Source organism: Rana temporaria, chromosome 1, assembly GCF_905171775.1.
Source record: "Rana temporaria chromosome 1, aRanTem1.1, whole genome shotgun sequence".
Lineage (NCBI taxonomy): Eukaryota > Metazoa > Chordata > Amphibia > Anura > Ranidae > Rana > Rana temporaria.
The window spans coordinates 560,956,391-560,981,154 of record NC_053489.1 but is presented as its reverse complement, the minus strand read 5'-3'; the positions used below and the strand labels follow the sequence as shown (position 1 = coordinate 560,981,154).

The window sequence follows — 24,764 nt, the reverse complement described above, 5'->3', positions numbered from 1 at the left end:
TGAAATATGCAATTTTTCTTACAAGGGGAGAGGAGAGATCACCAACAATGGCTGAAATTTCTGGCCAGTGACGCCACACATAGACTTCCTATGGGGCATCCATTGTCGGCTGTTTCTCCTCTTCCCTGAAACTGCCACTGGGAAACGATCACGTTACCCAATCAGAGTGCCCTGAGAATGGGTAAGTGTAAGCATCTTTCTTTTAAAGGGTAGTTTGTATAGGATTTAGAGGGGTGGTGAGAGCATGTTTAAGCATAGTTGATAATAGCCTGGAATTCCACTTACATTTTTTGTTACTAAGCACAAATGATCCCTGCTTTACATGATTCGGTTAAAAATTCAGACACGCCATACCAGATCATTTGAGCCTAACTTTAGCCAACAAATTAGAGCGTAACAAAGAGTTTATTTGTGCCTGTGACCCCACTGGGGAGATTTTTGCTCACTTTTGTGCCTGTAGATCCAGGATGGGGGTAGCATAGTTGTCATTGTGACAGGAAAAACATACTTTTTGTTGTGAATCTCTGTAGAGATTTGCCTGTCTTGAAAGGGAATTGAGGTGAAATGTCCCCATTAGGGACTCGGGCAGCAATAAAACCTGACAGAAGTGCTGAACTTTCCTCCATCTGTCTTTCTTTGAAATTGGTCTTTCAATAATGCTTCATATGTAAATGTTTGAAGCAAAAAAAAACATGTGTACTAATCTTTGTTGTGGTGACGTGTACAAATTTATTTCAAAGTATTTAAAAAAAGAACCACAAAATGTTAAAAACACACTTTAGGGGCGGGGAACTATGAGAATCTTGTGATAAAATTTTCAGTTTCAATTTGACTAGTAAGGAGGTTTAAAAAGCACTAAAGCTGTGTATTTGATAATGGGGAAAAAAGCTGTGATGTACCGCATGAGCATAATTTTTCAAATTAATTGTAAAGAGGCCATTTTTACAAGTAGGAAACCACATTTTTATTTTTAATGTGCTGTCCATCTTTATTAATTATCTCTAATGCAAAGGTCACATTGGTAGAAGAAATAATAAAAAAAAAATGCTTGGATAGACTTATTTAATCCTTTGTGTTTTGTACAGGAGGATATTGGCCAGAGAGCGTTGCCTTTGATGAATGGAGCATATACTTTTCATCCACAATATGCATTGATATGTTCGACATTAAGACCAGAAGTTGATAGCACTGTAAATATTGTAGGTGAGTGTTTAAACTGCCGTATCCTTATGAAGCTAGAGGTAGTTCACTGCATGTTTAAATGTGTCTTTGCACTTTGAGGCATCCTGCCTATTAAGAATTTATTTACCTGCAAGAATATGGAAGTTGTAGCTTAGGATGCCCTCTTTATCCTTCCTTCACTTGGTGGTTTACTTGTAATGCCGCGTACACACGGTCGTTTTTTTGTGATGAAATAAAACAACGTTTTTAAAAACGTAATTTAAATGATCGTGTGTGGGCTTCACATCGTTTTTTGTTATCTAAAAAAACGACCAAAAAAAAATTCGAACATGCTTAAATTTTTTATGTTTTTTAAAATGTCGTTTTTTTTGTGTCATAAAACATGATCGTGTGTGGGCTAAAACGATGTTTAAAACAACGTTTTTAAATTTGCGCATGCTCAGAAGCAAGTTATGACGCGAGCTTGAATGGAACAGAGTGCCGTCGTACGTGTTGTACGTAACCGCGCTTTGCAAGAGCATTTTCAGAAAACGATGGTGTGTGGGCAACGTCGTTTTTAAAAATGAAGTTTGAAAAACGTTGTTTTTTTTCATGATAAAAAACAATGTTTTTTTTACAAGACAAAAAACGACCGTGTGTACGCGGCGTAAGTGTCCACAGGTAAAAGATGTGGCCAACTCATGGTATGTTAAAGCACATTGTTTCTTTCTTTATATTATAACCTTGCTTTAGATTAGCGAGATAGATGGGCCTCAACTGCAGCCCCTTACATCCCAAAGGGCCACGTTTAAAGCGGAGTTCCACCCATTTAAAATTCTGCAGCTACAAAAAGTGTAGCTGCTAACTTTTAATAATCAGACACTCACTGTCCCACGGTCCAGCGATGCAGGTGCACAAAGCCCCCTTCTCTCTCCCTCCCTGACTGTGGCTTCCCAGCCAGGCACGCACATGCGTGAGCCGCGCTGCACGCTGTAAATGACCGGGCAATCTTCTGGGACTTGTGAGGGGGAGAGGTGATCTTCCTTGTGGTGCCAGAAGAGAAGGTGGGAGCTGGGTGCCTGTAAAAACAGGGTACCCGCTCCCCCCCCAAAAAATGACATGCCAAATGTGGCATGTCAGGGGGTCACCAATACTTAGTGGAAGTTACATTTTTGGGTGGAACTCCGCTTTAATGTTCAGTATGTGTAATGCTATAATATGTTTGTGGACATTCTACATGAGGTGGTCATAGACTGTGAATAATGCTACAGATGTGGTTGCAGGCTGCAGACATGCTGCGGGACACGGACATAGACTAGGAACATGTTATAGGAGATTACTGCTATTGCAATCCCTTTTCCCTGTTCCCACTATTGACCTCTGGGGTTCGAGTGCTGCACAAGAAGTATCATGACGCTGCATTTGGCCCTCAAACGTTGTTGCTGCATTTTATCAATACATGAGTGGAATTTCTGACTGCTTTTTGAGTACTGATTAGTTTGGTCTATACAGACAGAAGTAACATTGGGGGAAATTTTAACTTCAATAATTTGAAAATGAGTCATTTATTTTTCTGTTCCTGTCCACCTCTCATTTAAGTTTTCTGATCACACAATGGAAACTCTGTATCTACATTTTTGGATTCTCTTGCATGTTTTGAAGGCTTTACGTAGTCTTTCTTGCAGTCCAGCAAAATGGGCTGTACAGTATTGACAACACAACACAATTAGCATGAGTTTCCTTGTGTAAGAAGGAAGTCTTTTGCACCTATTTCTGTAAATGTCATATTGTTTTTTTGTCATAAGTTTTGGACTAGAGTAGGTAAAAGTTCATGCCCATACTAGTTCCTTTTTTTTGCTGTTTATGTTTTAGTAGATCTTCTCTCCAAAATATGGGCGATCCCCTTTTAGACCTTTTGATATAGATATAGGTGTTACCGATGGAAGCTTACCCCTTCCCTACTGGTTTGTGACAATTTTAGCATTTTGTATTTTATGTAATTGCCCCTCCTTTGTTATAATCCTCATCCGAACAAATATAGAGAGGGGATCTTCCAAGCAGGGACACAGACAAGAATAAAAATCAAAGGTGCCAACACAGATGGACTTTGTACTAACAATCTAAATGTTTACAGTCTTATCTAGTCAATAGCAAAGGAACGCCTGCTTAAACCCGTGCAGCTATAAACATGTGAATAGTATATCATACCAAAAAATATACAAAACATCCATCCAAAAAGTATAGTCCATGAAACATCTATAAATCCACAGTGGCAATCAAAAACACAGTGCTTAATCTCATAGGAAAGCAGCTCGCTGTCACAATCGACCCTCAGGTTTACTGGAAGGTATCAAAGTGCTGTTGTATGATCCTCTCTGGACTGTCATCTTTATATATGACTCCAGATCACAGATGGACACATCGAGATGGAAATCCCATATGCATAAAAACCTCAAATTTCCCAACAGGGATCAGTGCGCTCTGTAATCTTATAGATCTGGCCAAAAAACGCACTCTCTTCCATAGCACTTCAGGTCTACAGAAGAACACTTGTGATAAGGGATGTGGTCTTTTCCCATCTCTGCCAGCACTGGCGTGGTAGGGCATTTTTTTTTTAAGTGATATTCGGTTAAAAATGATAAGGTACTGTACATCAGGACATTACAAAGATAAAAAAAAGTGTGATTTCAGTTATGCTTTAAACTTTTAGTTTAAAGTATAACTAAAGGCAACATTGTTTTAATTTTGGATAGAGTTAGAGGGAGGGTTATAGCCCTTGTCAATTGTCCCATTGGGGAGATTTCCCTTCACCTCAGAGCCATAACGGGAAGTGAAAGGAAATCCCTGGTTTACATTGGATTTACAGACATGCTAATATACTAGCCCACACAAGAGATGAGTTACAGTGCCAGGTATTATTTGCAGCAGTGCAGCAGAAATCTTGGCTCTATCCCCCCCAATTCAGTGTTTCTCACTTTTTGTTTTTAAAGTCAAGGCACATTTTAAAGTTATGCATATCTCGAGGCACTCCATTCTAAAATGTAATAAACTAAACCAATATTTTTACATTATGTCATGGATATGCAATAGCCTGGCAGCTTACCTGTGTTTCCATCTGCTCATTATTTATTTATTTATTTATTTATTTATTTATTTATAAAAATTCTTAAAAGTACAAAATGGTACAAAACGCAGTCAGTTACCCGTAGGCCTCGATGCGCCGAGAACAACAATAGAGCAACAACCTAAAAAACACACAGGCAGCGGAACAGATCAAAATTTTAAATGGTTAGCAGATCAAAGAACTATAAAAACCTATGTAATTCCATAGGCTTAACTGAAAAGCTCAGTTTTTAGAAGCTTCCTGAACTTAAAAAGATCATTCTCAAGCCTTAATTTTAGAAAACTTCCAAAAAGTTCCAAAACTGTGCTCCCTGGACCGCACTCATCGTGCCTCCGCATTTTTTCTTTCAAAATTTAGGGATCACCAAAGTTTCCGAATTAGCCGACCTTAAGGTACGGTTGCAAAAAAAGAAAGGAACAGAGGGCGCCTCCTGGTTAAGCGTCATAAAGCTTTAATATTACATAGATTACAGTGTAGACTTACATATAAAATAATAGAATCCAATGTGAAGATTCAAGCGATGGGTCCTGAGGGGGATGCTTGAGAAAGGAGCGCGCTTAGTCACTGGCAAGCGCCTGCTTCGAAACGTCGTTGCATTATAGTGACGTCACCACGGCTCACGCTGCGCTCCTGGCCTCGTTTCCAACTAGTCCTCCGTACCAGCTGGTTCTCCTCGCTACATGACGGTCCGACATAGGAGGTTCACCCGGGAGCACGATCGGCTCAAGAACTGGCTCGGTTAGACGTCACATCCCCCTCAGGACCCATCGCTTGAATCTTCACATTGGATTCTATTATTTTATATGTAAGTCTACACTGTAATCTATGTAATATTAAAGCTTTATGACGCTTAACCAGGAGGCGCCCTCTGTTCCTTTCTTTTTTTGCACATGTTGGAGTCTTTGCTCTGGTCTCCCCTACTTTTGGAAGGCTTGCCCCGGAATAGCGTTTGGGACAATCAGCTTCTCATAGAACAGTGTCCTCTCTCCGCTCCCCTCCTCACCACTCATCATCCCCAGGTTTTTTTTTTTTTTTTATATTTTATTGTTTATCTTCTATTACAACAAGGACTTATTAACAAGGACTTACAACCTGTACAGCGGACTTTTTCCACAAACGTGTCACTGCTTTGTAGCGCCACTACCCCCATTTTTCTTAAGGTACGGTTGGGCACATACTTGGTGAATTTTTCCTGCATGTACACTGGCCCCTTGCCATGGGTAGCCCTGTGCACCATGCAAACCAGTCTTAAACAGAACCCGTTCCTTCACGGGTAGCCAATGCAGGGCTCTCAGCGATGGCGTGATGTGGTCACGACGACCAACACCCGTGAGTAGCCTTGCAGCGGCATTCTGAATAAGCTGTAGTTTGTGCATGATGTTATTAGGTAAACCCAGGTACAAAGCGTTACAGTAATCTAATCGACTTCCGATAATGGCATTAACCATAGAGATCTTGTGCGATTCTTCAATGAAGCGAAAAGTCGACCTCAGGAGTTTCAAGTGGAAGTGACAAGAACTCACCACCTGGTTTACTTGTGGTCGTAGCGTTAATCTCTCGTCCAAGATGATACCCAAATCCCTGACCTGGGTGACTGGTGCTGGGACCGATGAAAACGAGTCCGGCCAAGTAGGGAAACCGCCCGCCCATGATTGATTGCATTAGAGGCCTGACCCTGTTCTGGTTCCCTTTTTATCACTTCCTGTTCCTGTATGGCCCCACCCAGGCCATCCCAGGAAGTCTATATTAACCGTTGCTCTACAGGTCTGCAGTGCTGTTCAACAGTGTAGTTTGCTAAGTTCCTGTTTGCAGTGTGCTACGATCATCTTTCCGTGTACCGTTTTTGGCTTGTTCCTGACTTCTGCTGTTTTCCTGTGCCCCTGACCATTTGCCTGTCCCACGGTTATCCTTGTCTGCCTGTTGCCCTGACCTCGGCCTACCCATCACCACTGTTTGTCCTGCTGGCTGCTTCCCCTCTCTCCCTGCGGAGTGTGACCTAGGGAATCTTGGGGGTCGCGACCTGGATCCAGTTGCGGCCAAGGCCATCCTCACCATCAGAGGCTCTGGTGAATACAAAACTGGGTCTTGGACTCCGCGCCCTGGGTGTTCTTGGGTTACGCTTCCTCTCTGCTAGCAGTAGTCGGCTATAGGGTTCACTTCCCTGTGGTGCATCCCTGACCCCAACAGGGTGCACTTGTCACCTGGCCACGAGTGACGTGACAGTAGCAACATTCACACAGGTAGGACACCTTACATTAGAGGCAATTTATTTTTCCAAAAGCAAACACACCTTCGCACACTGATACGCATTGCATTGTTTCTGTCCCTCATTCAGCTAATGTGACCCCAGAGCTGACGAAGAGGGGCAGAGGAGGTCCAAACCAGGCTGTGCAGGTGCTCCCGACATCCTTATCAACTGATGACATCATTGGTTGTTAGGACATCGGTGGTTGTAAGGGTGCACAATAAAAATCGGTGGCTTTGTGTAACTAAAAGCAAGACATTTTTGGGCAATTTGCAGGCATTTGCCAAGACACCCCTGAAGAAACCTGAAGGCAACGGTTTGTGTGTAGAAGGAAAAATTTAAAAATAACAATACAAACACGCTATACATCTGACAACTGCCTAAAAACTTGGTGTCCAAGGACCATTGATGTTTGTTTCTGTGGCTTTGTGTGTTTGGAGTCGGCAGTGTCCTATTTACATGCCAAATCTCTTAGATGGTGGCAACTTTGCAATTACGCTTGCTTAAAGGGGTTGTAATGGTTCGTCTTTTATTTTCTAAATAGGTTATTGGACAATTTAACCTACCCTGTTTCCCAAGGGTGGGAGGGATGTATTTTGAAGAGGAATGTGTTACCATGTGCAGAAAATAAAGATTCATTCCCTGTTTTAAACCTCAAACAAGAGCTGTGTGTCTCGTTTCTGGGGGGAATTCTTATGGGTCTCGTTCGTTTGCCTGATTGTGGAGTGTCGATAAGCTGTCGTGGATGTGATGGAAGGTCGTAAACGGTGGTGACCGTTACAGTGGTGGCAGCAGTGGGATAATTCCATCGCTTAAAGGACAGCTACAAGGACACAGGACAATGGAGTCTCAGTATGCACGGCTGAAGCGCTCCACCCTCAAGGACTTACTGGAGAGCCGGGGCAGACCGGCCAGCAACCGTAAAAAGATGGACATGATCACAGAACTTGTCCAAATGGATGGAGCGGAAAGACCCAACATAACGGAAAGGCCCAGCGTAACAGACAGGACCCCGGAGGAGGCAAGCTTTGATCGGGCTGTCAAACTAAGACTGGCACACTATGGTCCTAACCCTCCACCGGAGATCATAGACCGGGTTATAGCTGCTGTGGATGCAAATTGGCTACGGCAAAGAGGTTCCGCAGCAGCAGAAGTCACAGCAGCACCAGCTGAAAGGAGAAAGATACATTTTGCTGCTTTTAAGAACTTCATTGAAACTGAAGGGGAGATTGATGGGTACCTTGCTGATTTTGAACGGCAATGTGCCCTACACCGGGTGCCCACAGAGGAATGGGTTACCATTTTGTCTGGGAAATTGTCCGGCCGGGCCAGTGAAGCGTTCAGGGCCATCCCAGACAAGGATATTATGAACTATGGACTGGTTAAAGAAGCACTTTTGGCCAGGTATGCCGTCACACCGGAGGCATACCGGAGGCGGTTCCGAGAGACGAGCAAGCAGACTGGAGACTCATATACCGAGTGGGCATGCCGCCTACACCGCACAGCATCCCACTGGGTCGATGGATGCCAAGCAGAATCCGGGGAAGAGGTGCTGCAGGTGTTCCTGCTGGAGCACTTCTTTGACAAACTGTCCCGGGAAGTCAGAGAATGGGTCCGGGACAGAAACCCTTTCTCCCTGTCTGAAGCAGCTCGCCTGGCGGACGAATACACAGATGCCCGCAAACTGGACAACTCTGTGGTCAAGACCACAGCTCGGGTGGATTATCGATCAGCGGCACCCCTGCCGGCTATTGCCTACAAACCCCAGTCGGACCGTCCTACAACACCACCTCCAGCGGCCACTTATCCTCAGAAGCCTAGGTTCAACTCCCAGGACAACTCACAGTCCATCAGGTGTTTTGGGTGTAAACAGCTAGGACACAGAAAGCTAGACTGTCTATTGAATCCACCCAGGCAGTCACAGTCATGGAGACAGCCAGAAAGGGGGAACCCCCGCACATCCATGCCTGCGGCCCACTGCGTTGAGGAGGAAGAACATTGGGGCGTTCTGCACGAGGCAGATCCGATACAAGCAGCTAACCAGGACAACAGGCAGCAACACAGGCAGACTGTCTGGGTCAATGGAAAGGTAGCCAATGGACTACGCGATTCTGGGGCCACGATGACCCTGCTACAGAAGAAACTCATCCCAGAGAGCCAGCACACCGGAGACACTGTAGCCGTAAGAGTAGCGGGAGGCACCGTCTTCCGGCTACCCGTTGCCCGGGTTCACCTGGATTGGGGGGTTGGTTCGGGACATGTGAATGTGGGGGTGATGAAGGATTTGCCAGCAGATGTACTACTGGGGAATGATTTGGCCCCCCTTGTTTCTGCGTACGCCCCGATGTGCCCCGCTGAAGCCCACACAGTGACTACCTGTGCCCAGACCCGCGTTGCTGGAACCAACTTGCTTGCTGCTGAGACCCGGGTAAGACTACCTTCCCCAACATGTACTGTAGATCCGGGACAATATCACAGTCTAAAATGGGAATGTGACAAGTTGGCCAGTGAGAAATCAGAGATGCAACGACACTATGTCATGTATTATGAGATGTCCCGTGGCTTGAACATTGAAATGCACAAACAGGCTGAAATTGTCAAAAGATTAAATGGGATTTGCGCGCAGGTGGTGCCGTATCTGTCCCAAGAGCATCAGCAACAGGTTTTGGGAGCCATTGAGAGAGCAAAGCAAGTGACTTTTCCTGAACTGAATTCCATTATTCACCTTCACCATCAGCTACAGACCTGGTAAGCCAAATGGCAATGCTGATGGGTTATCCCGGCAAACAGACGTTATCCCGGCCTCCTAGTTCCGGACATCCCCAAGTTGACCCGAAAAGGATCAAGCCGGGTCTGCCAGAGTGTTCCACAAGGGGGGAGCCATGTAACGGGAGTCACTTTAGGGGCACAAGGTCTATGGTCTGTGCTAGTCACCCCACTATGGTCTGTGCTAGTCACATTTAATGCGGTCAGATATTGTATATATATTGTGTGTTGGCTGATGTATACTAGTAAGCTTGCTGTGATGAAAGGGGTGGGGTGTGATTGCCTTTAAGCTAGTGCATTGTTGGTTCACTTACCTTTTCCTTCGATTTCCCTTATAAATGTTTTTTTTCTTTGTTTGAATTTCTCACTTCCTGTTTCTCCTCAGTAAGCTTTCCACCATCATCCGAGCGGTGGAAAGTCATTTAGAACAGCTTACTGAACACCTTACTGAGGAGGAACAGGAAGTGAGAAATTCAGACAAAGAAAACAAAGAAAAAAAACATTTAGAAGGGAAATTGAAGGAAAAGGTAAGTGAACCAACAATGCACTAGCTTAAAGTAACCTATTTAGAAAATAAGAAACGAACCTTTACAACCCCTTTAATTCCATATCAGAAAGAAACCAACACAGTTTGCAATTGTACCTATGTTTTGCTTTAAAGCGGGGGTTCACCCTAAAAAAAATTCTAACATTACATTGAGCTGACTTCTAACACTGACAGTATGATGATCTTCTTTTTTTTTTTTTTTTTTTTTTGCCGTACATACCGTTTTATCGCTATTTTACCCCCCGGCTTTCGGGTAGTGAATCCTGCGGGAGTGGGCTTTCCTATTCACAGGCTAAGTGATTGACGTGATGACAAAAGCTTCCCACCGGCGCATAATGCGCGTCACCAGTTTCCGAAAGAAGCCGAACGTCGGTGCGCAGGCGCCGTATAGAGCCGACTCGCAGTCCGGCTTCTTTCGGCAACTCGTGACGTGCATTATGCGCCGGTGGTACAGGAGATGATCAGAGACTGGGGACATGGTACAGGAGATTATCAGAGACTGCAGACACATTACAGGAGACGGTCAGAGACTGGGGACATAATACAGGAGATGGTCAGAGACTGGGGATATGCTACAGGAGATGGTCAGAGACTGGGGACATGGTACAGGAGATGGTCAGAGACTGGGGACATGGTACAGGAGATGGTCAGAGACTGGGGACATTGTACAGGAGATGGTCAGAGACTGGGGACATTGTACAGGAGATGGTCAGAGACTGGGGACATTGTACAGGAGATGGTCAGAGACTGGGGACATTGTACAGGAGATGGTCAGAGACTGGGGACATTGTACAGGAGATGGTCAGAGACTGGGGACATTGTACAGGAGATGGTCAGAGACTGGGGACATTGTACAGGAGATGGTCAGAGACTGGGGATATACTACAGGAGATGGTCAGAGACTGGGGACATGGTACAGGAGATGGTCAGAGACTGGGGACATTGTACAGGAGATGGTCAGAGACTGCAGATGGTGGTACAGGAGATCAAGAAAAAGGACAAAGGAGACCGGGGGGTGTTCTGCTCTTTTTATGTAAACTTCTTTATTGTATTTTTAAGAAACATAAACCAGATTATAATGTATGCATCGTGTATTAGTTGGTAAGCCTACCAGTGCTTATGGCTTGTACAATGTAATATGTAATCTGTGTGTTTCCATGTTGCAGATGGAACGGCATATAGCAACAGCATGGTGGAAGAAATGATTGTCACCAACCCTCCTGATGTTTGTCAAGTTGTTGAAGTAATGACAGAAAGTGATGAGCAGCCACCATATCCCTCTCAGCATTATCCACTGCAGATCTCCCCAGTCTCTTCATACGAAGGTTAGTGAGTACAGTATAATTCCTTAAAGAAGTGCACTTGTCACCTCCCAAGCAGCCACTTAACAGGCTAGGTAATATTATTTAATAGGTGGCTTGCGCATTCTCTACAAAGAAGTAATGCTACTAGTTTGTATATTCTTGAAGGTAATTTATCAAACTTCATTCCATATGTGTAGTGAAGTCAAGTTGTGTATGCATCAGTGTCCTCTGAATGTTTTTGCTCAGTTTGTACTCTTTTCTCTTATTCCCACAACAACTAAATCCAAGAACTGACCACCATTACACAAAGAGATGTGTAGGCATTATGGTTTCCTCTAAATGTTTTTGCTCAGTTAGTACTATTTTTACTCCCACAACAACTAGATCCAAGGGCTGACCACCGTTAGGAATGTGTATGCATCAGAGTGTCCTCTAAAAGTTTTCGCTTAGTACTCTTCTCCTACTCCAACATCTAGACCCAAGGACTGACCTTACAGATGGTGAATAAGGAACATTGCATACCATGTTTAAGCACTATAGCTGAGGAGTAACTACCTTACAGTCGTGTAATGACAAATGTATTAAATTGAGCCTGTGCTTTTGGCTACCGTGCCCCAGAATTTCAAGCTAAAGATACAGGACTAGTAACCAGCATTACCTGTACACACTCTGAAATTGTTTTACCATGCCTTATTCCTTGCTATGTGTTTGTTTTGAGGTAGCCATCTTGGTAGAGGAACATGGGTTTTCTTTCTGAAGACCTGTGCTCTGATCACTGGTAATAAATTGATTTGTGAGGGGAATTATCAAGAGGCTGCAGGAGAAGTAGAATAGGTCAAGATCTAGAGAATTGTTAAAGCAGAAGATAAGGTAATCCTTGAAATACAGTTCTCACTTCAAATCACATGAGAGTAGCAGTCATCAGAAGTAGGAGTGGGCTGCATATGGCTTAGATGATCTCACACTGCAGATATGCAGCTATGATTAACAGACACATTTTCTCACGGCTTCAGGTGAGCCCCGTGAGCAATCAAGGGCTGTTGAACCACCAAGGTGCTGGCAATGCTGATGATAACACAATAGAAGAACGAAAACTGGATAGCCGCACTCCAAATCACTTAAAAAAGTTGTCTTTATTTTTCAACTGTACACACAGTCACTGCAACCAACAAAACACAGTATGGCCGACGCGTTTCGCACTTACAGTTAGTGCTTAGTCATGGCATGACTAAGCACTAACTAAGTGCGAAACGCGTCGGCCATACTGTGTTTTGTTGGTTGCAGTGACTGTGTGTACAGTTGAAAAATAAAGACAACTTTTTTAAGTGATTTGGAGTGCGGCTATCTAGTTTTCGTTCTATTGTGCATGCAGCTATGATGCTACTGGAACAGAGGTGCCCATGCACAGTCAAATGTCATGAAGTGCAGGATTTATGGAGGTAGACTTTTTCAGGGTACTACTTGGCCACAATTTACAGTGCCTTGCGAAAGTATTCGGCCCCCTTGAACTTTGCGACATTTCAGGCTTCAAACATAAAAATATAAAACTATTTTTTTTTTGAAGAAGCAACAACAAGTGGGACACAATCATGAAGTAGAACGAAATTTATTGGATATTTCAAACTTTTTTAACAAATAAAAAACTGAAAAATTGGGCGTGCAAAATTCTTCAGCCCCTTTACTTTCAGTGCAGCAAACTCTCTCCAGAAGTTCAGTGAGGATCTCTGAATGATCCAATGTTGACCCAAATGACTAATGATAAATAGAATCCACCTGTGTGTAATCAAGTCTCTGTATAAATGCACCTGCACTGTGATAGTCTCAGAGGTCCGTTTAAAGTGCAGAGAGCATCATGAAGAACAAGGAACACACCAGGCAGGTCCGAGATACTGTTGTGGAGAAGTTTAAAGCCGGATTTTGATACAAAAAGATTTCACAAGCTTTAAACATCCCAAGGAGCACTGTGCAAGCGATAATATTGAAATGGAAGGAGTATCAGACCACTGCAAATCTATAAAGACCTGGCCGCCCCTCTAAACTTTCAGCTCATACAAGGAGAAGACTGATCAGAGATGCAGCCAAGAGGCCCATGATCACTCTGGATGAACTGCCGAGATCTACAACTGAGGTGGGAGACCCTGTCCATAGGACAACAATCAATCGTATACTGCACAAATCTGGCCTTTATGGAAGAGTGGCAAGAAGAAAGCCATTTCTTAAAGATATCCATAAAAAGTGTCGTTTAAAGTTTGCCACAAGCCACCTGGAAACCACACCAAACATGTGGAAGAAGGTGCTCTGGTCAGATGAAACCAAAATCGAACTTTTTAGCTATAAACGTTATGTTTGGCGTAAAAGCAACACAGCTCATCACCCTGAACACACCATCCCCACCGTCAAATATGGTGGTGGCAGCATCATGGTTTGGGCCTGCTTTTCTTCAGCAGGGACAGGGAAGATGGTTAAAATTGATGGGAAGATGGATGGAGCCAAATACAGGACCATTCTGGAAGAAAACCTGATTGAGTCTGCAAAAGACCTGAGACTGGGACGGAGATTTGTCTTCCAACAAGACAATGATCCAAAACATAAAGCAAAATCTACAATGGAATGGTTCACAAATAAACATATCCAGGTGTTAGAATGGCCAAGTCAAAGTCCAGACCTGAATCCAATCAAGAATCTGTGGAATCTGTGGAAAAACTGAAAACTGCTGTTCACAAACGCTCTCCAACCAACCTCACTGAGCTCGAGCGGTTTTGCAAGGAGGAATGGGCAAAAATTTCAGTCTCTCGATGTGCAAAACTGATAGAGACATACCCTAAGCGACTTATAGCTGTAATCGCAGCAAAGTATTAACCTAAGGGGGGCTAAATAATTTTACACGCCCAATTTTTCAGTTTTTTATTTGTTAAAAAAGTTTGAAATATCCAATAAATCTCGTTCCACTTCATGATTGTGTCCCACTTGTTGATTCTTCAAAAAAAATTACAGTTTTATATCTTTATGTTTAAAGCCTGAAATGTGGCTGTGACGAGACCCTTTCTCGCCCGGTTCTGCTCTCCCGACACTCCTCTGCTTCTATTGGATCAGCTTGCAGATTGCAACGTCTGATGGTCCAGTCATCCAAGGTTCCGGGATCCAAACTACAGCTATGTGCCGTTCAGACCCATTAAGAACAAACACCAGGCAGGCTGTATGTAAGTTCAAACAGGACTCTTTTTATTTTCAAGTACACAGCACACTTTTATACAGAATTTGGAACATCCCACCCCCAACAACTGCTTTCCTATTGGTCAATTGTAAAGTATATGCAGTCTTCACTCAGGTCCTCCTTGACCATGCAAATGAGGACTTGAAATAGTCAACAGGGATTGGTCCAATAGCTTGGATAGAAAGACTTGTATATTGAGACGGAAGCCCCAGGGGGTAATCAATGTAACCCGGTCTACTTAATTACTACCTCTGAGAGGTTACATTCCTTTAGACAATAGAATGCTAATTCAATGCTCCTGACAGGAGGCTTCTGACCTTTAGAACAATACAAAGTCTTTTAGCGTAAACACATACATCTTCAAACACACACTCTAAAAGTCATTTAGTGGAGGTAATTATCTCCTAGAGACGGGTCGTCTCTGACACCCGCTCTTAACCTGCAGAACACAATAAAAGGTATTTCACAAGCTGGGTCCACTTAGCATTTCAATAGTCTGAGCTAAGCATTGAAGGGTCATTGTCTATTGACCTAGTCAGGACAACTAAACCACTTGTAATGTGTCCAGTATGTCCTGCAATGAACTGTCAGTAATGTCCCATCTTCTGATATACATGAATTAGGATTTCAAGTAGAAACATTCCAGCACTGCAAGGCAAGGTCCATGACAGTGGCAAAAGGTCACAAAGTTCAAAGGGGCCGAATACTTTCGATATCTATCTATCTATCTATCTATCTATCTATCTATCTATCTATCTATCTATCTATCTATCTATCTATCTATCTATCTATCTATCTATCTATCTATCTATATTATATTAATCTCAATCTCCATATAGCCAGTGCCTACATGTAGAGACTAATAGCAGAGTGAGCCAGATATTAGGTACTTGTAGGTAGATTCAGAAAGAGTTAGGCCGGCTTATCTACAGATAAGCCGACCTAACTCTGAATCTGCACGACCTATGTTTAAGTGTATTCTCTAACAGAGATACACTATCTTAGATTGCAATGTTTTGGCTGACCGCTAGGTGGCGCTTCCATTGCGGCCGGCGTAGATTATGTAAATGAGCTTTTACGACGATTCCCGAACGTACGCGAGCCCGCCGCAGTCGATTAACGTCTTTTCCGTAAGGCCTTAGGCGGCCTAAAGTTAGAGCTATGCTCTAGTGGCCTAGCCAATGTTAAGTATGGCCGCCGTTTCCGCCGCGAGGTTCGAATTTTTTACGTTGTTTGCGCAAGTCGTCCGCGAATCGGGAGTTACGTCGTTTACGTACACGTCGAAATCAATAGGCCCGTACGGCGTCCTTAGCCGCAATGCGCACTGGGAAATGTAGGCGCCCGGCGCATGCGCAGTAGCAAAAACGTCAAACGTGAGGTCAAGCCTCATTTCCACACGCCCCCCCTCCAACCAATTTGAATTAGGCGCCCTTACGCCCGCTCGTTTGAGGCTACGCCGCCGTAGATTAGCAGGTAAGTAGATTGAGAATCACTACTAGCCTAGTTAATTTACGGCGGTGTAGCCTAAACAGGCTAGGCCGCCCTAAAGTTAGTCCAATCTCTTTGAATCTACCTAACGGTATTTAGTTTTTCTTCAATATACAATTAAATTATGAGCACATGGTTTAGCTTTCTGTACCCTTGTGCCATGAAGAAGAGACACTAGTTTTTAAATCAGCACAAGCATATGCAGTTCTCTGTTTTTGTTTTACCTTTTATTGTTCTTGGTAGCTCAACAACAGGAAAATTACTCAACACTAAGCAATATACTGCTTATTAAGCTGTGCAAATCCTTGCTAGCCGTGTGAATGTTGGGTTCACAATTTATTATAAGAATAAAAGGCATGCTGAAACTACACCCACAAAAGATCGACACTTCATGGTTGATGACTGACAGGCATGAAAAGCTACATAATGATGCACAGAGCTGTAAACAAGCTTAATGCACACATGCATGATGGGTAACAAAGAGAAAAATGAAAAAAAAAACAGGAAAGTAATAAAATGAGTCTGTTTGATAAATCGGTGTCAAAGGTTAAGTTTCCGAGCCATCTAAATGCAGTGAGGAGGGTAACAGAATGGAGTTTGATAAAATAAAGCTAAACCTTTCCAAAGCTAGGACTTCATTTTGCTTACTGGGAGTGCTGAAAATGCATGTACATGTTCAGCAAATAATTCTTCTTTGGTTCTTCTTTGGCTCCATGGTAACTGGACTATTGTTAGTTTCTTTGTCATTTTAAACTAGAAAAATACATAGATTTTTCTTTAAAAGCAACGTGCTTGCATTCATTGTGCGCACTTTCCTGTGTTCATTTCTACTTCATGTACTTATTGTTTATACGTAGGTTTAAAACAAAAACATTGGCAGGTAAAGGATGGTATACTTTTAGCTATAAAGCAGTCTGTTGTACACTCTGCTAATCCTCATTTCAGTTTAAATTGGGTTTGAATTTATGTTTGTATCAGCCAAAGGTCATGCAGATTGGAAGCAATGGTGTAGATTTACTAAAACTGGTGCACTAAGAAACTGGTTCAGCTGTGCATGGTAGCCAGTCAGGTTCTAAGTTCAGCTTTGACAATAAAACCTGGAAGCTGATCGGTTTCCATGCAGAGCTTCACCAGATTTTGCACTCTTCAGTTTTACTAAATAACCCCCACGGTCTCCCAAATGTGAGACAAGATTACTGTTGCCTTACAGCTCATTTTTTTTTAATTATTTCCCTAGCTGCCAAAGGTAATATTGAGTAAAATCACAATGAGCCTTTCCTTTAAAATGAATAGTGTTGTTGAAAGTGCAGTTTGAAAGGTGTAGTTTGCCAAAGGAAACGTATATACAGATCCTCTATCAGGATTCTCATTGCCCTCAGAATAATTTAAGTGGTCCACATTCACCCTCATCATTGTATCATGTTGGCCCTTCAAGTGGTCCAAATCTGATGCATACAAGAACCTCTATTGAAGATATATATATATATATATTTTACTAATAAGATATTTCAATATTTTATATATATATTATGCCACCAAACATTTTCACTATAGTTTTGTGTTGTATTTTGCCTTGATGTTATAGCAAAGTTGTCCCCTTGAAATGCTCAATGATTTGATTTCTTTGGTTTTATTACAAGCCTGCACTTCCATTTTAGATCTTCTTCTTCTTTTATTACGTACACTTGTTAAAGGATATGTAAAGGCTCATTTAAAAAAAAAATTAAACCTTGCCTCCTCTGTACAGTTGGTCTTGCACAGAGTGTCCCTGGTGCTCCTCCTTCTGGGGTCCTTCAGTGGCACTCCTGTCTCATCTTCTTCTCGAGTGTACCATTGGAGAGCTACTCTCCCTCGGGGCACTCATGTGGGCGTGCTCCCATGTCCTGCTGCTGCATCCATTGACACAGACAGCAGGACTCATCCCCGCTCCCCCATCTCTCATGTAATTGGATTGATAGCAGCGCAGCCATTGACTCCTGCTGCTGTAAATCTATCCAATCAGGACCGAAACATTGGCTGGAGCTAAAAGGGGGGCTCTGGGGGCCTGCTGCATCACAGGAGGTTTTTCACCTTAATGCAGTGGTCATCAACCCTGTCTTTAGGGCCCAGTAACCGGCCAAATTGTATCTATTACCTTCGGGAGATGCAGACTAGAATACTGCAATCACTGAGCAGCAAATGATATCACCTGTGTTTCAGTTATCTTACTGAGCACAGGGTTGATGACCACTGCCTTAATTTGAAAAACCTCAAGGGTTTACAACCCCTTTAACAACACTTGTTCTACAAGTTCACATGGACTTGAGCCAGTGTTTAATAAAAGTTTGTGTTGTGAAATTTTTGTTCTGCAAGAAATTTAAGCAAATAGACCTATATTCCTTTCCTGCAAGAACCATGATCCTTGCACAGTGACTGAAAGCCCTTTCCCCTCCTGGCTATGCTTGTGATGTAAAGGTAATACACTCATGTTGAGTGTTGCTTATATTTATTGACAGTATTGTAGTTTGATACACTATATTTTAATCTAATATTTTTTTTATTCATTTTGCTTTTGTTAGAGAGTGAAACCGATAGCGTGCCCAGCGATGATGAAAATGTGGTAAGTGTCATGTTTTTCCCTTTTACCCTATCTAGTGCAAGACTCGTACTGAAAATTTGAAGCTGTTAGAATAAATAAGTTTCTCCAAATTTGATATTATAGTACTATGCATAAAAACTGTGCGACCTAACGGAAAAGTACACTCAAAGTGGAAAAATATAAAAAAAAATTACAACCCTGAAGTGGAACGTAGTGTCTTCTGTCTTGGCATTTTGCGAAAATGAACTGCACTGCAAAAAACTGAAGTATTGGGCTTGGTTGGGTTTACCTGCATATCTTTTAACAGGAACACTGAATATTTCAAGTAATAACCCTGAATATTTCAAGTAATAAGGATTACCAGGAACCAGCTGACTTTCGTGACGTGTACCGCTTTCTGTTCAACAGAAGCCCATCTAATGACCACCTTCTGTTGCACAATCTCACTGGCAAACCATAATTCAATAAGCACTTGCAGCCAATGGCTGCAAGCACTGATCAGTGTATTTTGATAGTGGATGTGAGGGGTCCCCCTGTCAGAATACCATAGCACGGCAAAGATCCCCACTCATTTAAGCTACTGGTTGAACAAAAAAACGGAGTATGCATATCCAGCTTAAAGCGGAGTTCCACCCAAAAGTGGTCCAGGACTGTGCCTGTCTGCTGGTCTTCTCTCCTCTCACCCTACTCTCACAAACTTGGCTTGGAGCAGTGGGAACCCTTGGCTCCTGCTGCTGTCAATAGGACACGCAAACCCCAGCTCAGGATCAATTACACACATCTGCCCCCATAGCAAGCACTTGCTAAGGGGGCAGAAACAGAAGAGGAGGAGCCAAGATCGCTGGCAGGGGACCCCGGAAAAGAAGGTTTGTGGTTGCTCTGTGCAAAATGTGCAATACTTTTGCACAGAGCAACCCCGAACCTTCTTTTCGGGGGTCCCCCACCAGTGATCTTGGCTCCTCCTCTTTTGTTTCTGCCCCTTAGAAGTACTTGCTAGGGGGACAGATGTGTGGAATTGATCCTGAGCTGGGCTTTGCGCGTCCTATTGACAGAACCAGGAGCCAAGTGTTCCCGCTGCTCTAAGCTAAGTTTGTGAGAGCAGGGTAAGAGGAGAGAAAACCAGCAGACAGGCGCAGTCCTGGATCGATACAGGGCTCAAATTATTTTTTGGGGGGAATGCAATAAGGTAAAAAAACATTTTACTTTTGAAACCACTTTAAAAACCACTTTAAGGCTGGATTCAAAAGACAACTCTCAGAATGCAGAAGAGCAGGTGAGTAAACCATGTTTATTCTATTTTTAAAAAAATTGCCTCTACAAATATTTTGGGATCCATGCTCACCACTCCAATACATGAACTTCATGAGTGCTTCAAGGGCTTCAGAAAATCTACTTGCAATAAGCCATAAGCTTTGTAAATGCTTGTTGGACACTGTTCTTTTTCCTTAGTATATAAGCTAAAGCCCATGTTGAATGGGAAGACAGTGGTTGAAAGTAAATAAATATTGGATGAAAACATTTTCATTTATAGGATGAGCATGTATGTTTATATGTGAAAAATGCATAGAGCCACAGCTTTTTTAAGGAGGCTGGTAGGCAACCAGCTAGAATTGTGAACCTGGCAGAATAGTTTGTGATGGACCCCCGTACTCAAGATGAGTCTGTCCGCCGTAAATGCTTCCTCTGTCCGGTGCCACACAATCCAAGACCCCTTAGCTTTCCTATTCACTAGTCATAGCTCAGTGTAGGGTAAAACATCTGACAGTTTATTAGAACAAGAATACAGTCTTATATACAGTTAAAGAGGAGGTTTCCCTCCTGCTCATATTACTCTAACAATACACCTGTAACCAGAAACATAAATTAACACAAGCTAATTAACTAATCCTTTAAAGCAGCTGATGTGACTCCCTAACTACAATACACATTATCATACATATCAACACAGAACTCCTTCATACAATTGCAGGGTAAATTGGCACAAACAACAATGAATGAAAGACTCTTGTCGTTTGCCCTGCTGTGTACCGCCTGATGTGACTTACTGTGTGCCCTGTGATGTGCTCTACTGTGGTGATGTGCTGTGTACTCCCTTATGTTCCCTACTGTGTGCCCTGTTAGGTGACCTACTGTGTGCCCTGTGCTGTGCCTTGCTGTGTACTTCCTGATGTGCCCTGTGCTTTGTTGTGTACCCCCTGATGTACCCTACTGTGTGCCCCATGCCCTGTGATGTGTCCATTGCCCTGCTATGTGCCCCATGCCCTGCTGTGTACCGCCTGATGTGACTTACTGTGTGCCCCATGCCCTGTGATGTGCTGTGTATCGCCTAAGAGGTCCCTGGGTAGAAGGAGAAAGTGGGACAGGAAGTCCCTCTCCTCCTGAAGCCCCCACTCCCCCCCCAAAAAATGACATGCCTGTTTTAGGTTGAACTCCGCTTTAATAACACAGGCAATTGAGCCAAGGAGTGGTGTTAGTCAATACACCTGCAGAGTGACCATGTATTTTACAGTGTCCAGCAGTTCAAGGTGAAATTTGCACACACAAGAGAATTATTCATTTAAGCAACTTGTTCCTTTTTGGGTGCTTTGAATTTTCCTTTTTGGATGCTCTCTATGATGTTTCAGGGCTTGCACTGAAAGAACATTCTGCAATGCAGTAGTGTAAACTGCCCTCATAGGGAACAAGGCTTTATGACTTGACCTCTGGTGGGAATGCACCTGATGCGAACAAACCCTAAGTCGGGCAAAGCAAGCCAAAAGGCATGGAGCCCGTGATCTGTACTCTGGTAATCTTTTGTCATGTATTATGCCCTTTAAAAAACAAAAAAAAAACAGACTGTATGCATATAGTGAAAAACATAAAACAGCGTTTTGAAAACGCATAAGCATTTAAAATATTACTTTAAAAGAAGATTTACCCTAAGGCATTTTAGTTTCCAATTTAATGCCATCTGATAATGCATTGTAATAGGGAAAATAACACTGCCTCATATAGTTCTTCTTTTTTGATTCCAGAGCCGATTGCAAAATCAAAGGAACAGTGAAAACAGAGAGTGTGTACGGACTACCAGCCCAAGAGCACTCTATAACCTCCCGGGCATGCAGACCTTTGTAACGTCTAACAAGCCGGATCTCCAAGTTACAATAAAGGAGGAGAAGTTCCCCATGCCCTATAATAGCAACTGGCCCATATTTCCAGAACCAAACCCCATTTTACAGACAGCCAGTTCTTCAACACTTATCACCCGGAAAGACCATGAAACCAGAGCCACAGTTATTAAGAAAACATCAGATATCACTCAGTCGAGCCTTAAGACTTTTTAGAAGGACTTGTTCATATATTTTTATTTTTATTTTCCGGGAGAGAAGAAAGAAAAGGAATTTTGTCATCTTATTAAATTATCATTTTCTGCCCTTAACATGCCGTTTTGATTTAATCAAATCAGTCAGTGTAGAAAGCTGCCGTGGATACTGACGAAGATTTTTCTCAGGATTAAGGTCTACCAAAAAAAAGGTCTGCAAGATGAGTGTAGAACAGGACCAATACAGATTCAAGTCAACACAGGCCTTAGCGTGGACTGGGAAGTGCGATATGGCAGGAGTATCATTCTTGTTCCTTAAAAGAAAAAATATTAAAAAGTTCTATATTGTAAATATGTATATTTTATATTACAGTTGTAGCCCATTTGCAATCTGCTTGTGCACCTTACAAAATCAGCACTTAACAGAAGGCAAGTGGCCATTTATTGTACTCCTTTACATTTTTTTGGGGGCCACAATTTACACAGCCTTATGTTGGGTATACCCAAGCTTGGCTTGTATTCAGTATAACAAGATTTCGGTATATTTGCATGTTCTCCAAAAGATACAAGAGCACCCTACAGACACAAAGGTCTGTTCATGATGACAGCTATGACTTGGCAGAAAGATTGCACATCTTATGTACTTTTTTATTATTATTATTATTATTATGGTGGCTATAAACTGCTCCCAGGCACTGTGAAATCTGCCGATTTGCGCAACAATTTTCTTCCCCAACCCAGTCAGACTGTCGATTGTCAAACATTTTTTTTTTTTTTTTTTTCAAAGCATGTACAGTTAAAGGGACATTCCTTTTTCTCTGAGGAAAAGGCAGGGCTCCACATTGATGCATAGCAATTTCAACATATTTGGAAACCCTATCAGGCAGTAATTTAAAATAGCTTGTTGTAAATGACTGAGCAGACATAGGGGTAAAATAAGGAACTTTACTGTGTGCCCTAAAAGCACACAATTTTGACTTGATAATTTATTAACCTAATGAAAAATGTTTTTGAGATGTTTGAAAGATTTCCCTAATTCTAATATGTTTTTCTTTACAGTTAAAGATAATTGTAAGAGGGACTACAATGTTTTCTGTACGGGAAAAAAAAATATTCGCTCTTCTACAAATGCCTTAGTTGGTGATCATCAAAAAAAAAAAACTCCAGGCAGTTTTGTAGAAAATGCATTTCTCTTAACACATAGGTATTTTGCTTAATGCAAAACTGATATAACTTTAATCAAGGAGTAGCTGATTGGCAACAAAAAATAGGCAGTCAATTGCCACTACACCTGCATTAAAAAGTTTTAGTTGGAATCTTGCCTTGAAAGTTAATTTGCTTTCCAAAGTATACATAGTGCTGGCCATACACAGATCTTTTACTAATAATGCTAGAACATTTCCAGCAACAAAGATTTATACTTAAACAATAATATGTTTAAAAGCATAATTCTTTGTATTCAAATGCTTGCACAATTAAAACATTATTTAATTTGCAGCGTGCTCAAACAGAATTTGTCCATCATGAGTGAATATTTCTCTGACCAACGCTATAGAATTATCAATTTTTAACATCCATGATACTTGGATGAGACATGCAAATTCCAAATCTTCTTTGGTTTGGTTAAAAAATTGCATAATATATGACTGTGTCTGCCTCAGACTGGGTTTCCTCACCCACTTTCAGCTGCTGTTGGAATCTTATACTATAAAATAAATTTAAATGTAACATGGAGCTTGGGACCTCCTCCTAGCAGCTGTAGCCAATGTGCAGACCTGCAAATAAAGAGCTTTTTGCCACTAGTCTCCAAAGAATGGATACAAAACAGTTGGGCGGTTTAATTCTCCAGCATCTATATTAGACTGAAACACTCATTTAGAGAGTACCAGCCCTTTAAGGCAATGGCCTGCTACAACAGTAAAGGTTCTGTTCCGAGTAAAATATAAATAGTTCTATTAATGATTGTAATTTATTAAAAGAGCCTTTTTTTACTAACCTGCTCAAACCAAGGTACAATAGATCTCTACAATTTAGATCTATTCAGAGTTTTATATCTTCTTGAGCATTTTAAAATAATTATTATGCAAATTATTAAATAAAGATATTACTAATCTCTCCCAAAGAAAGCTTTGTTTATGTTTTATACAGGGGATATTTTATTTGCGGTAAAATCTAAAATGAATATAATTTTTTTCTATCTTTTTATACAACAGATTTATTTTATGATTCAGTTTCCTGTTTGTTAGCGGAAAGAATGTTAACTACAACAGCGCAGTTTTCTCATTTTTGTTATTAACATGGAACTGATATATCTGTCTAATGTAGAAAGAAAAATTATCCTGTGGATTGATAAATAAATATTAATTGCAGTTTTATTTGCTAAAAAAAACATGTTGACATTTCTATTTGTCTCCAGATGTGAGTGGTGTCGGTCATTTGTGTTTACATAAGTAAAAAAGAGCAAGGGGGGCGGGACTTTAAATGAAGCACATGGTTGCAATGAGGAGAATTGGTGGACGTAGAAAAAGTTTAATCGGTTCATATACACACATGTACATATATACATATATATACACACACACACACACACATACATACATACATACATACATACATACATAATTAGCTGATGTCAGTTTGGAAAGGATTCAACATGGGTAAAACATGGTATTGCATATTAGAATTCCACAATCCACCATATTGGCAGTTTTTTTATGCAGTGTGTTTCATTTATCTTTTTATCATGATTGATCCAGAGAGGCCACAGGTCATGCAGGCAATACAATGCTATTTACGTATGTACCCATATGAATTGGATGTGTTGTGGAATTTTATTACGTGGTATCATGTTTTTACCCGTGTTTTTGTCATGTTGAATCCTTTCCAAACTGACATCAAGCTAATTATGTGTGTGTTTGTGTATGTATGTGTGTGTGTGTATGTGTGTGTGTGTATGTATGTATGTATATGTATGTGTATATATATATATATATATATATATATATACCGTATATACTCGAGTATAAGCCGAGGTAC

At 41.9% G+C, this 24,764-nt stretch overlaps 1 protein-coding gene across 4 annotated transcripts in view; it reads left to right on the top strand.

Moving 5' to 3' along the window:
* LOC120921409 (interferon regulatory factor 2-like) overlaps positions 1-24,103 on the top strand; it is a 91,914-nt gene extending 67,811 nt beyond the window's left edge. For all 4 annotated transcript variants that reach the window (XM_040333987.1, XM_040333989.1, XM_040333986.1 and 1 more), the window contains 4 exons: positions 1,086-1,203; positions 11,010-11,168; positions 18,408-18,448; positions 21,442-24,103. In XM_040333987.1, coding sequence (XP_040189921.1) covers positions 1,086-1,203; positions 11,010-11,168; positions 18,408-18,448; positions 21,442-21,750 — 627 coding nt within the window. In that variant the 3' untranslated portion in view covers positions 21,751-24,103. The remainder of the gene's footprint in view (positions 1-1,085; positions 1,204-11,009; positions 11,169-18,407; positions 18,449-21,441) is intronic.
* Positions 24,104-24,764: the final 661 nt, after the last annotated feature.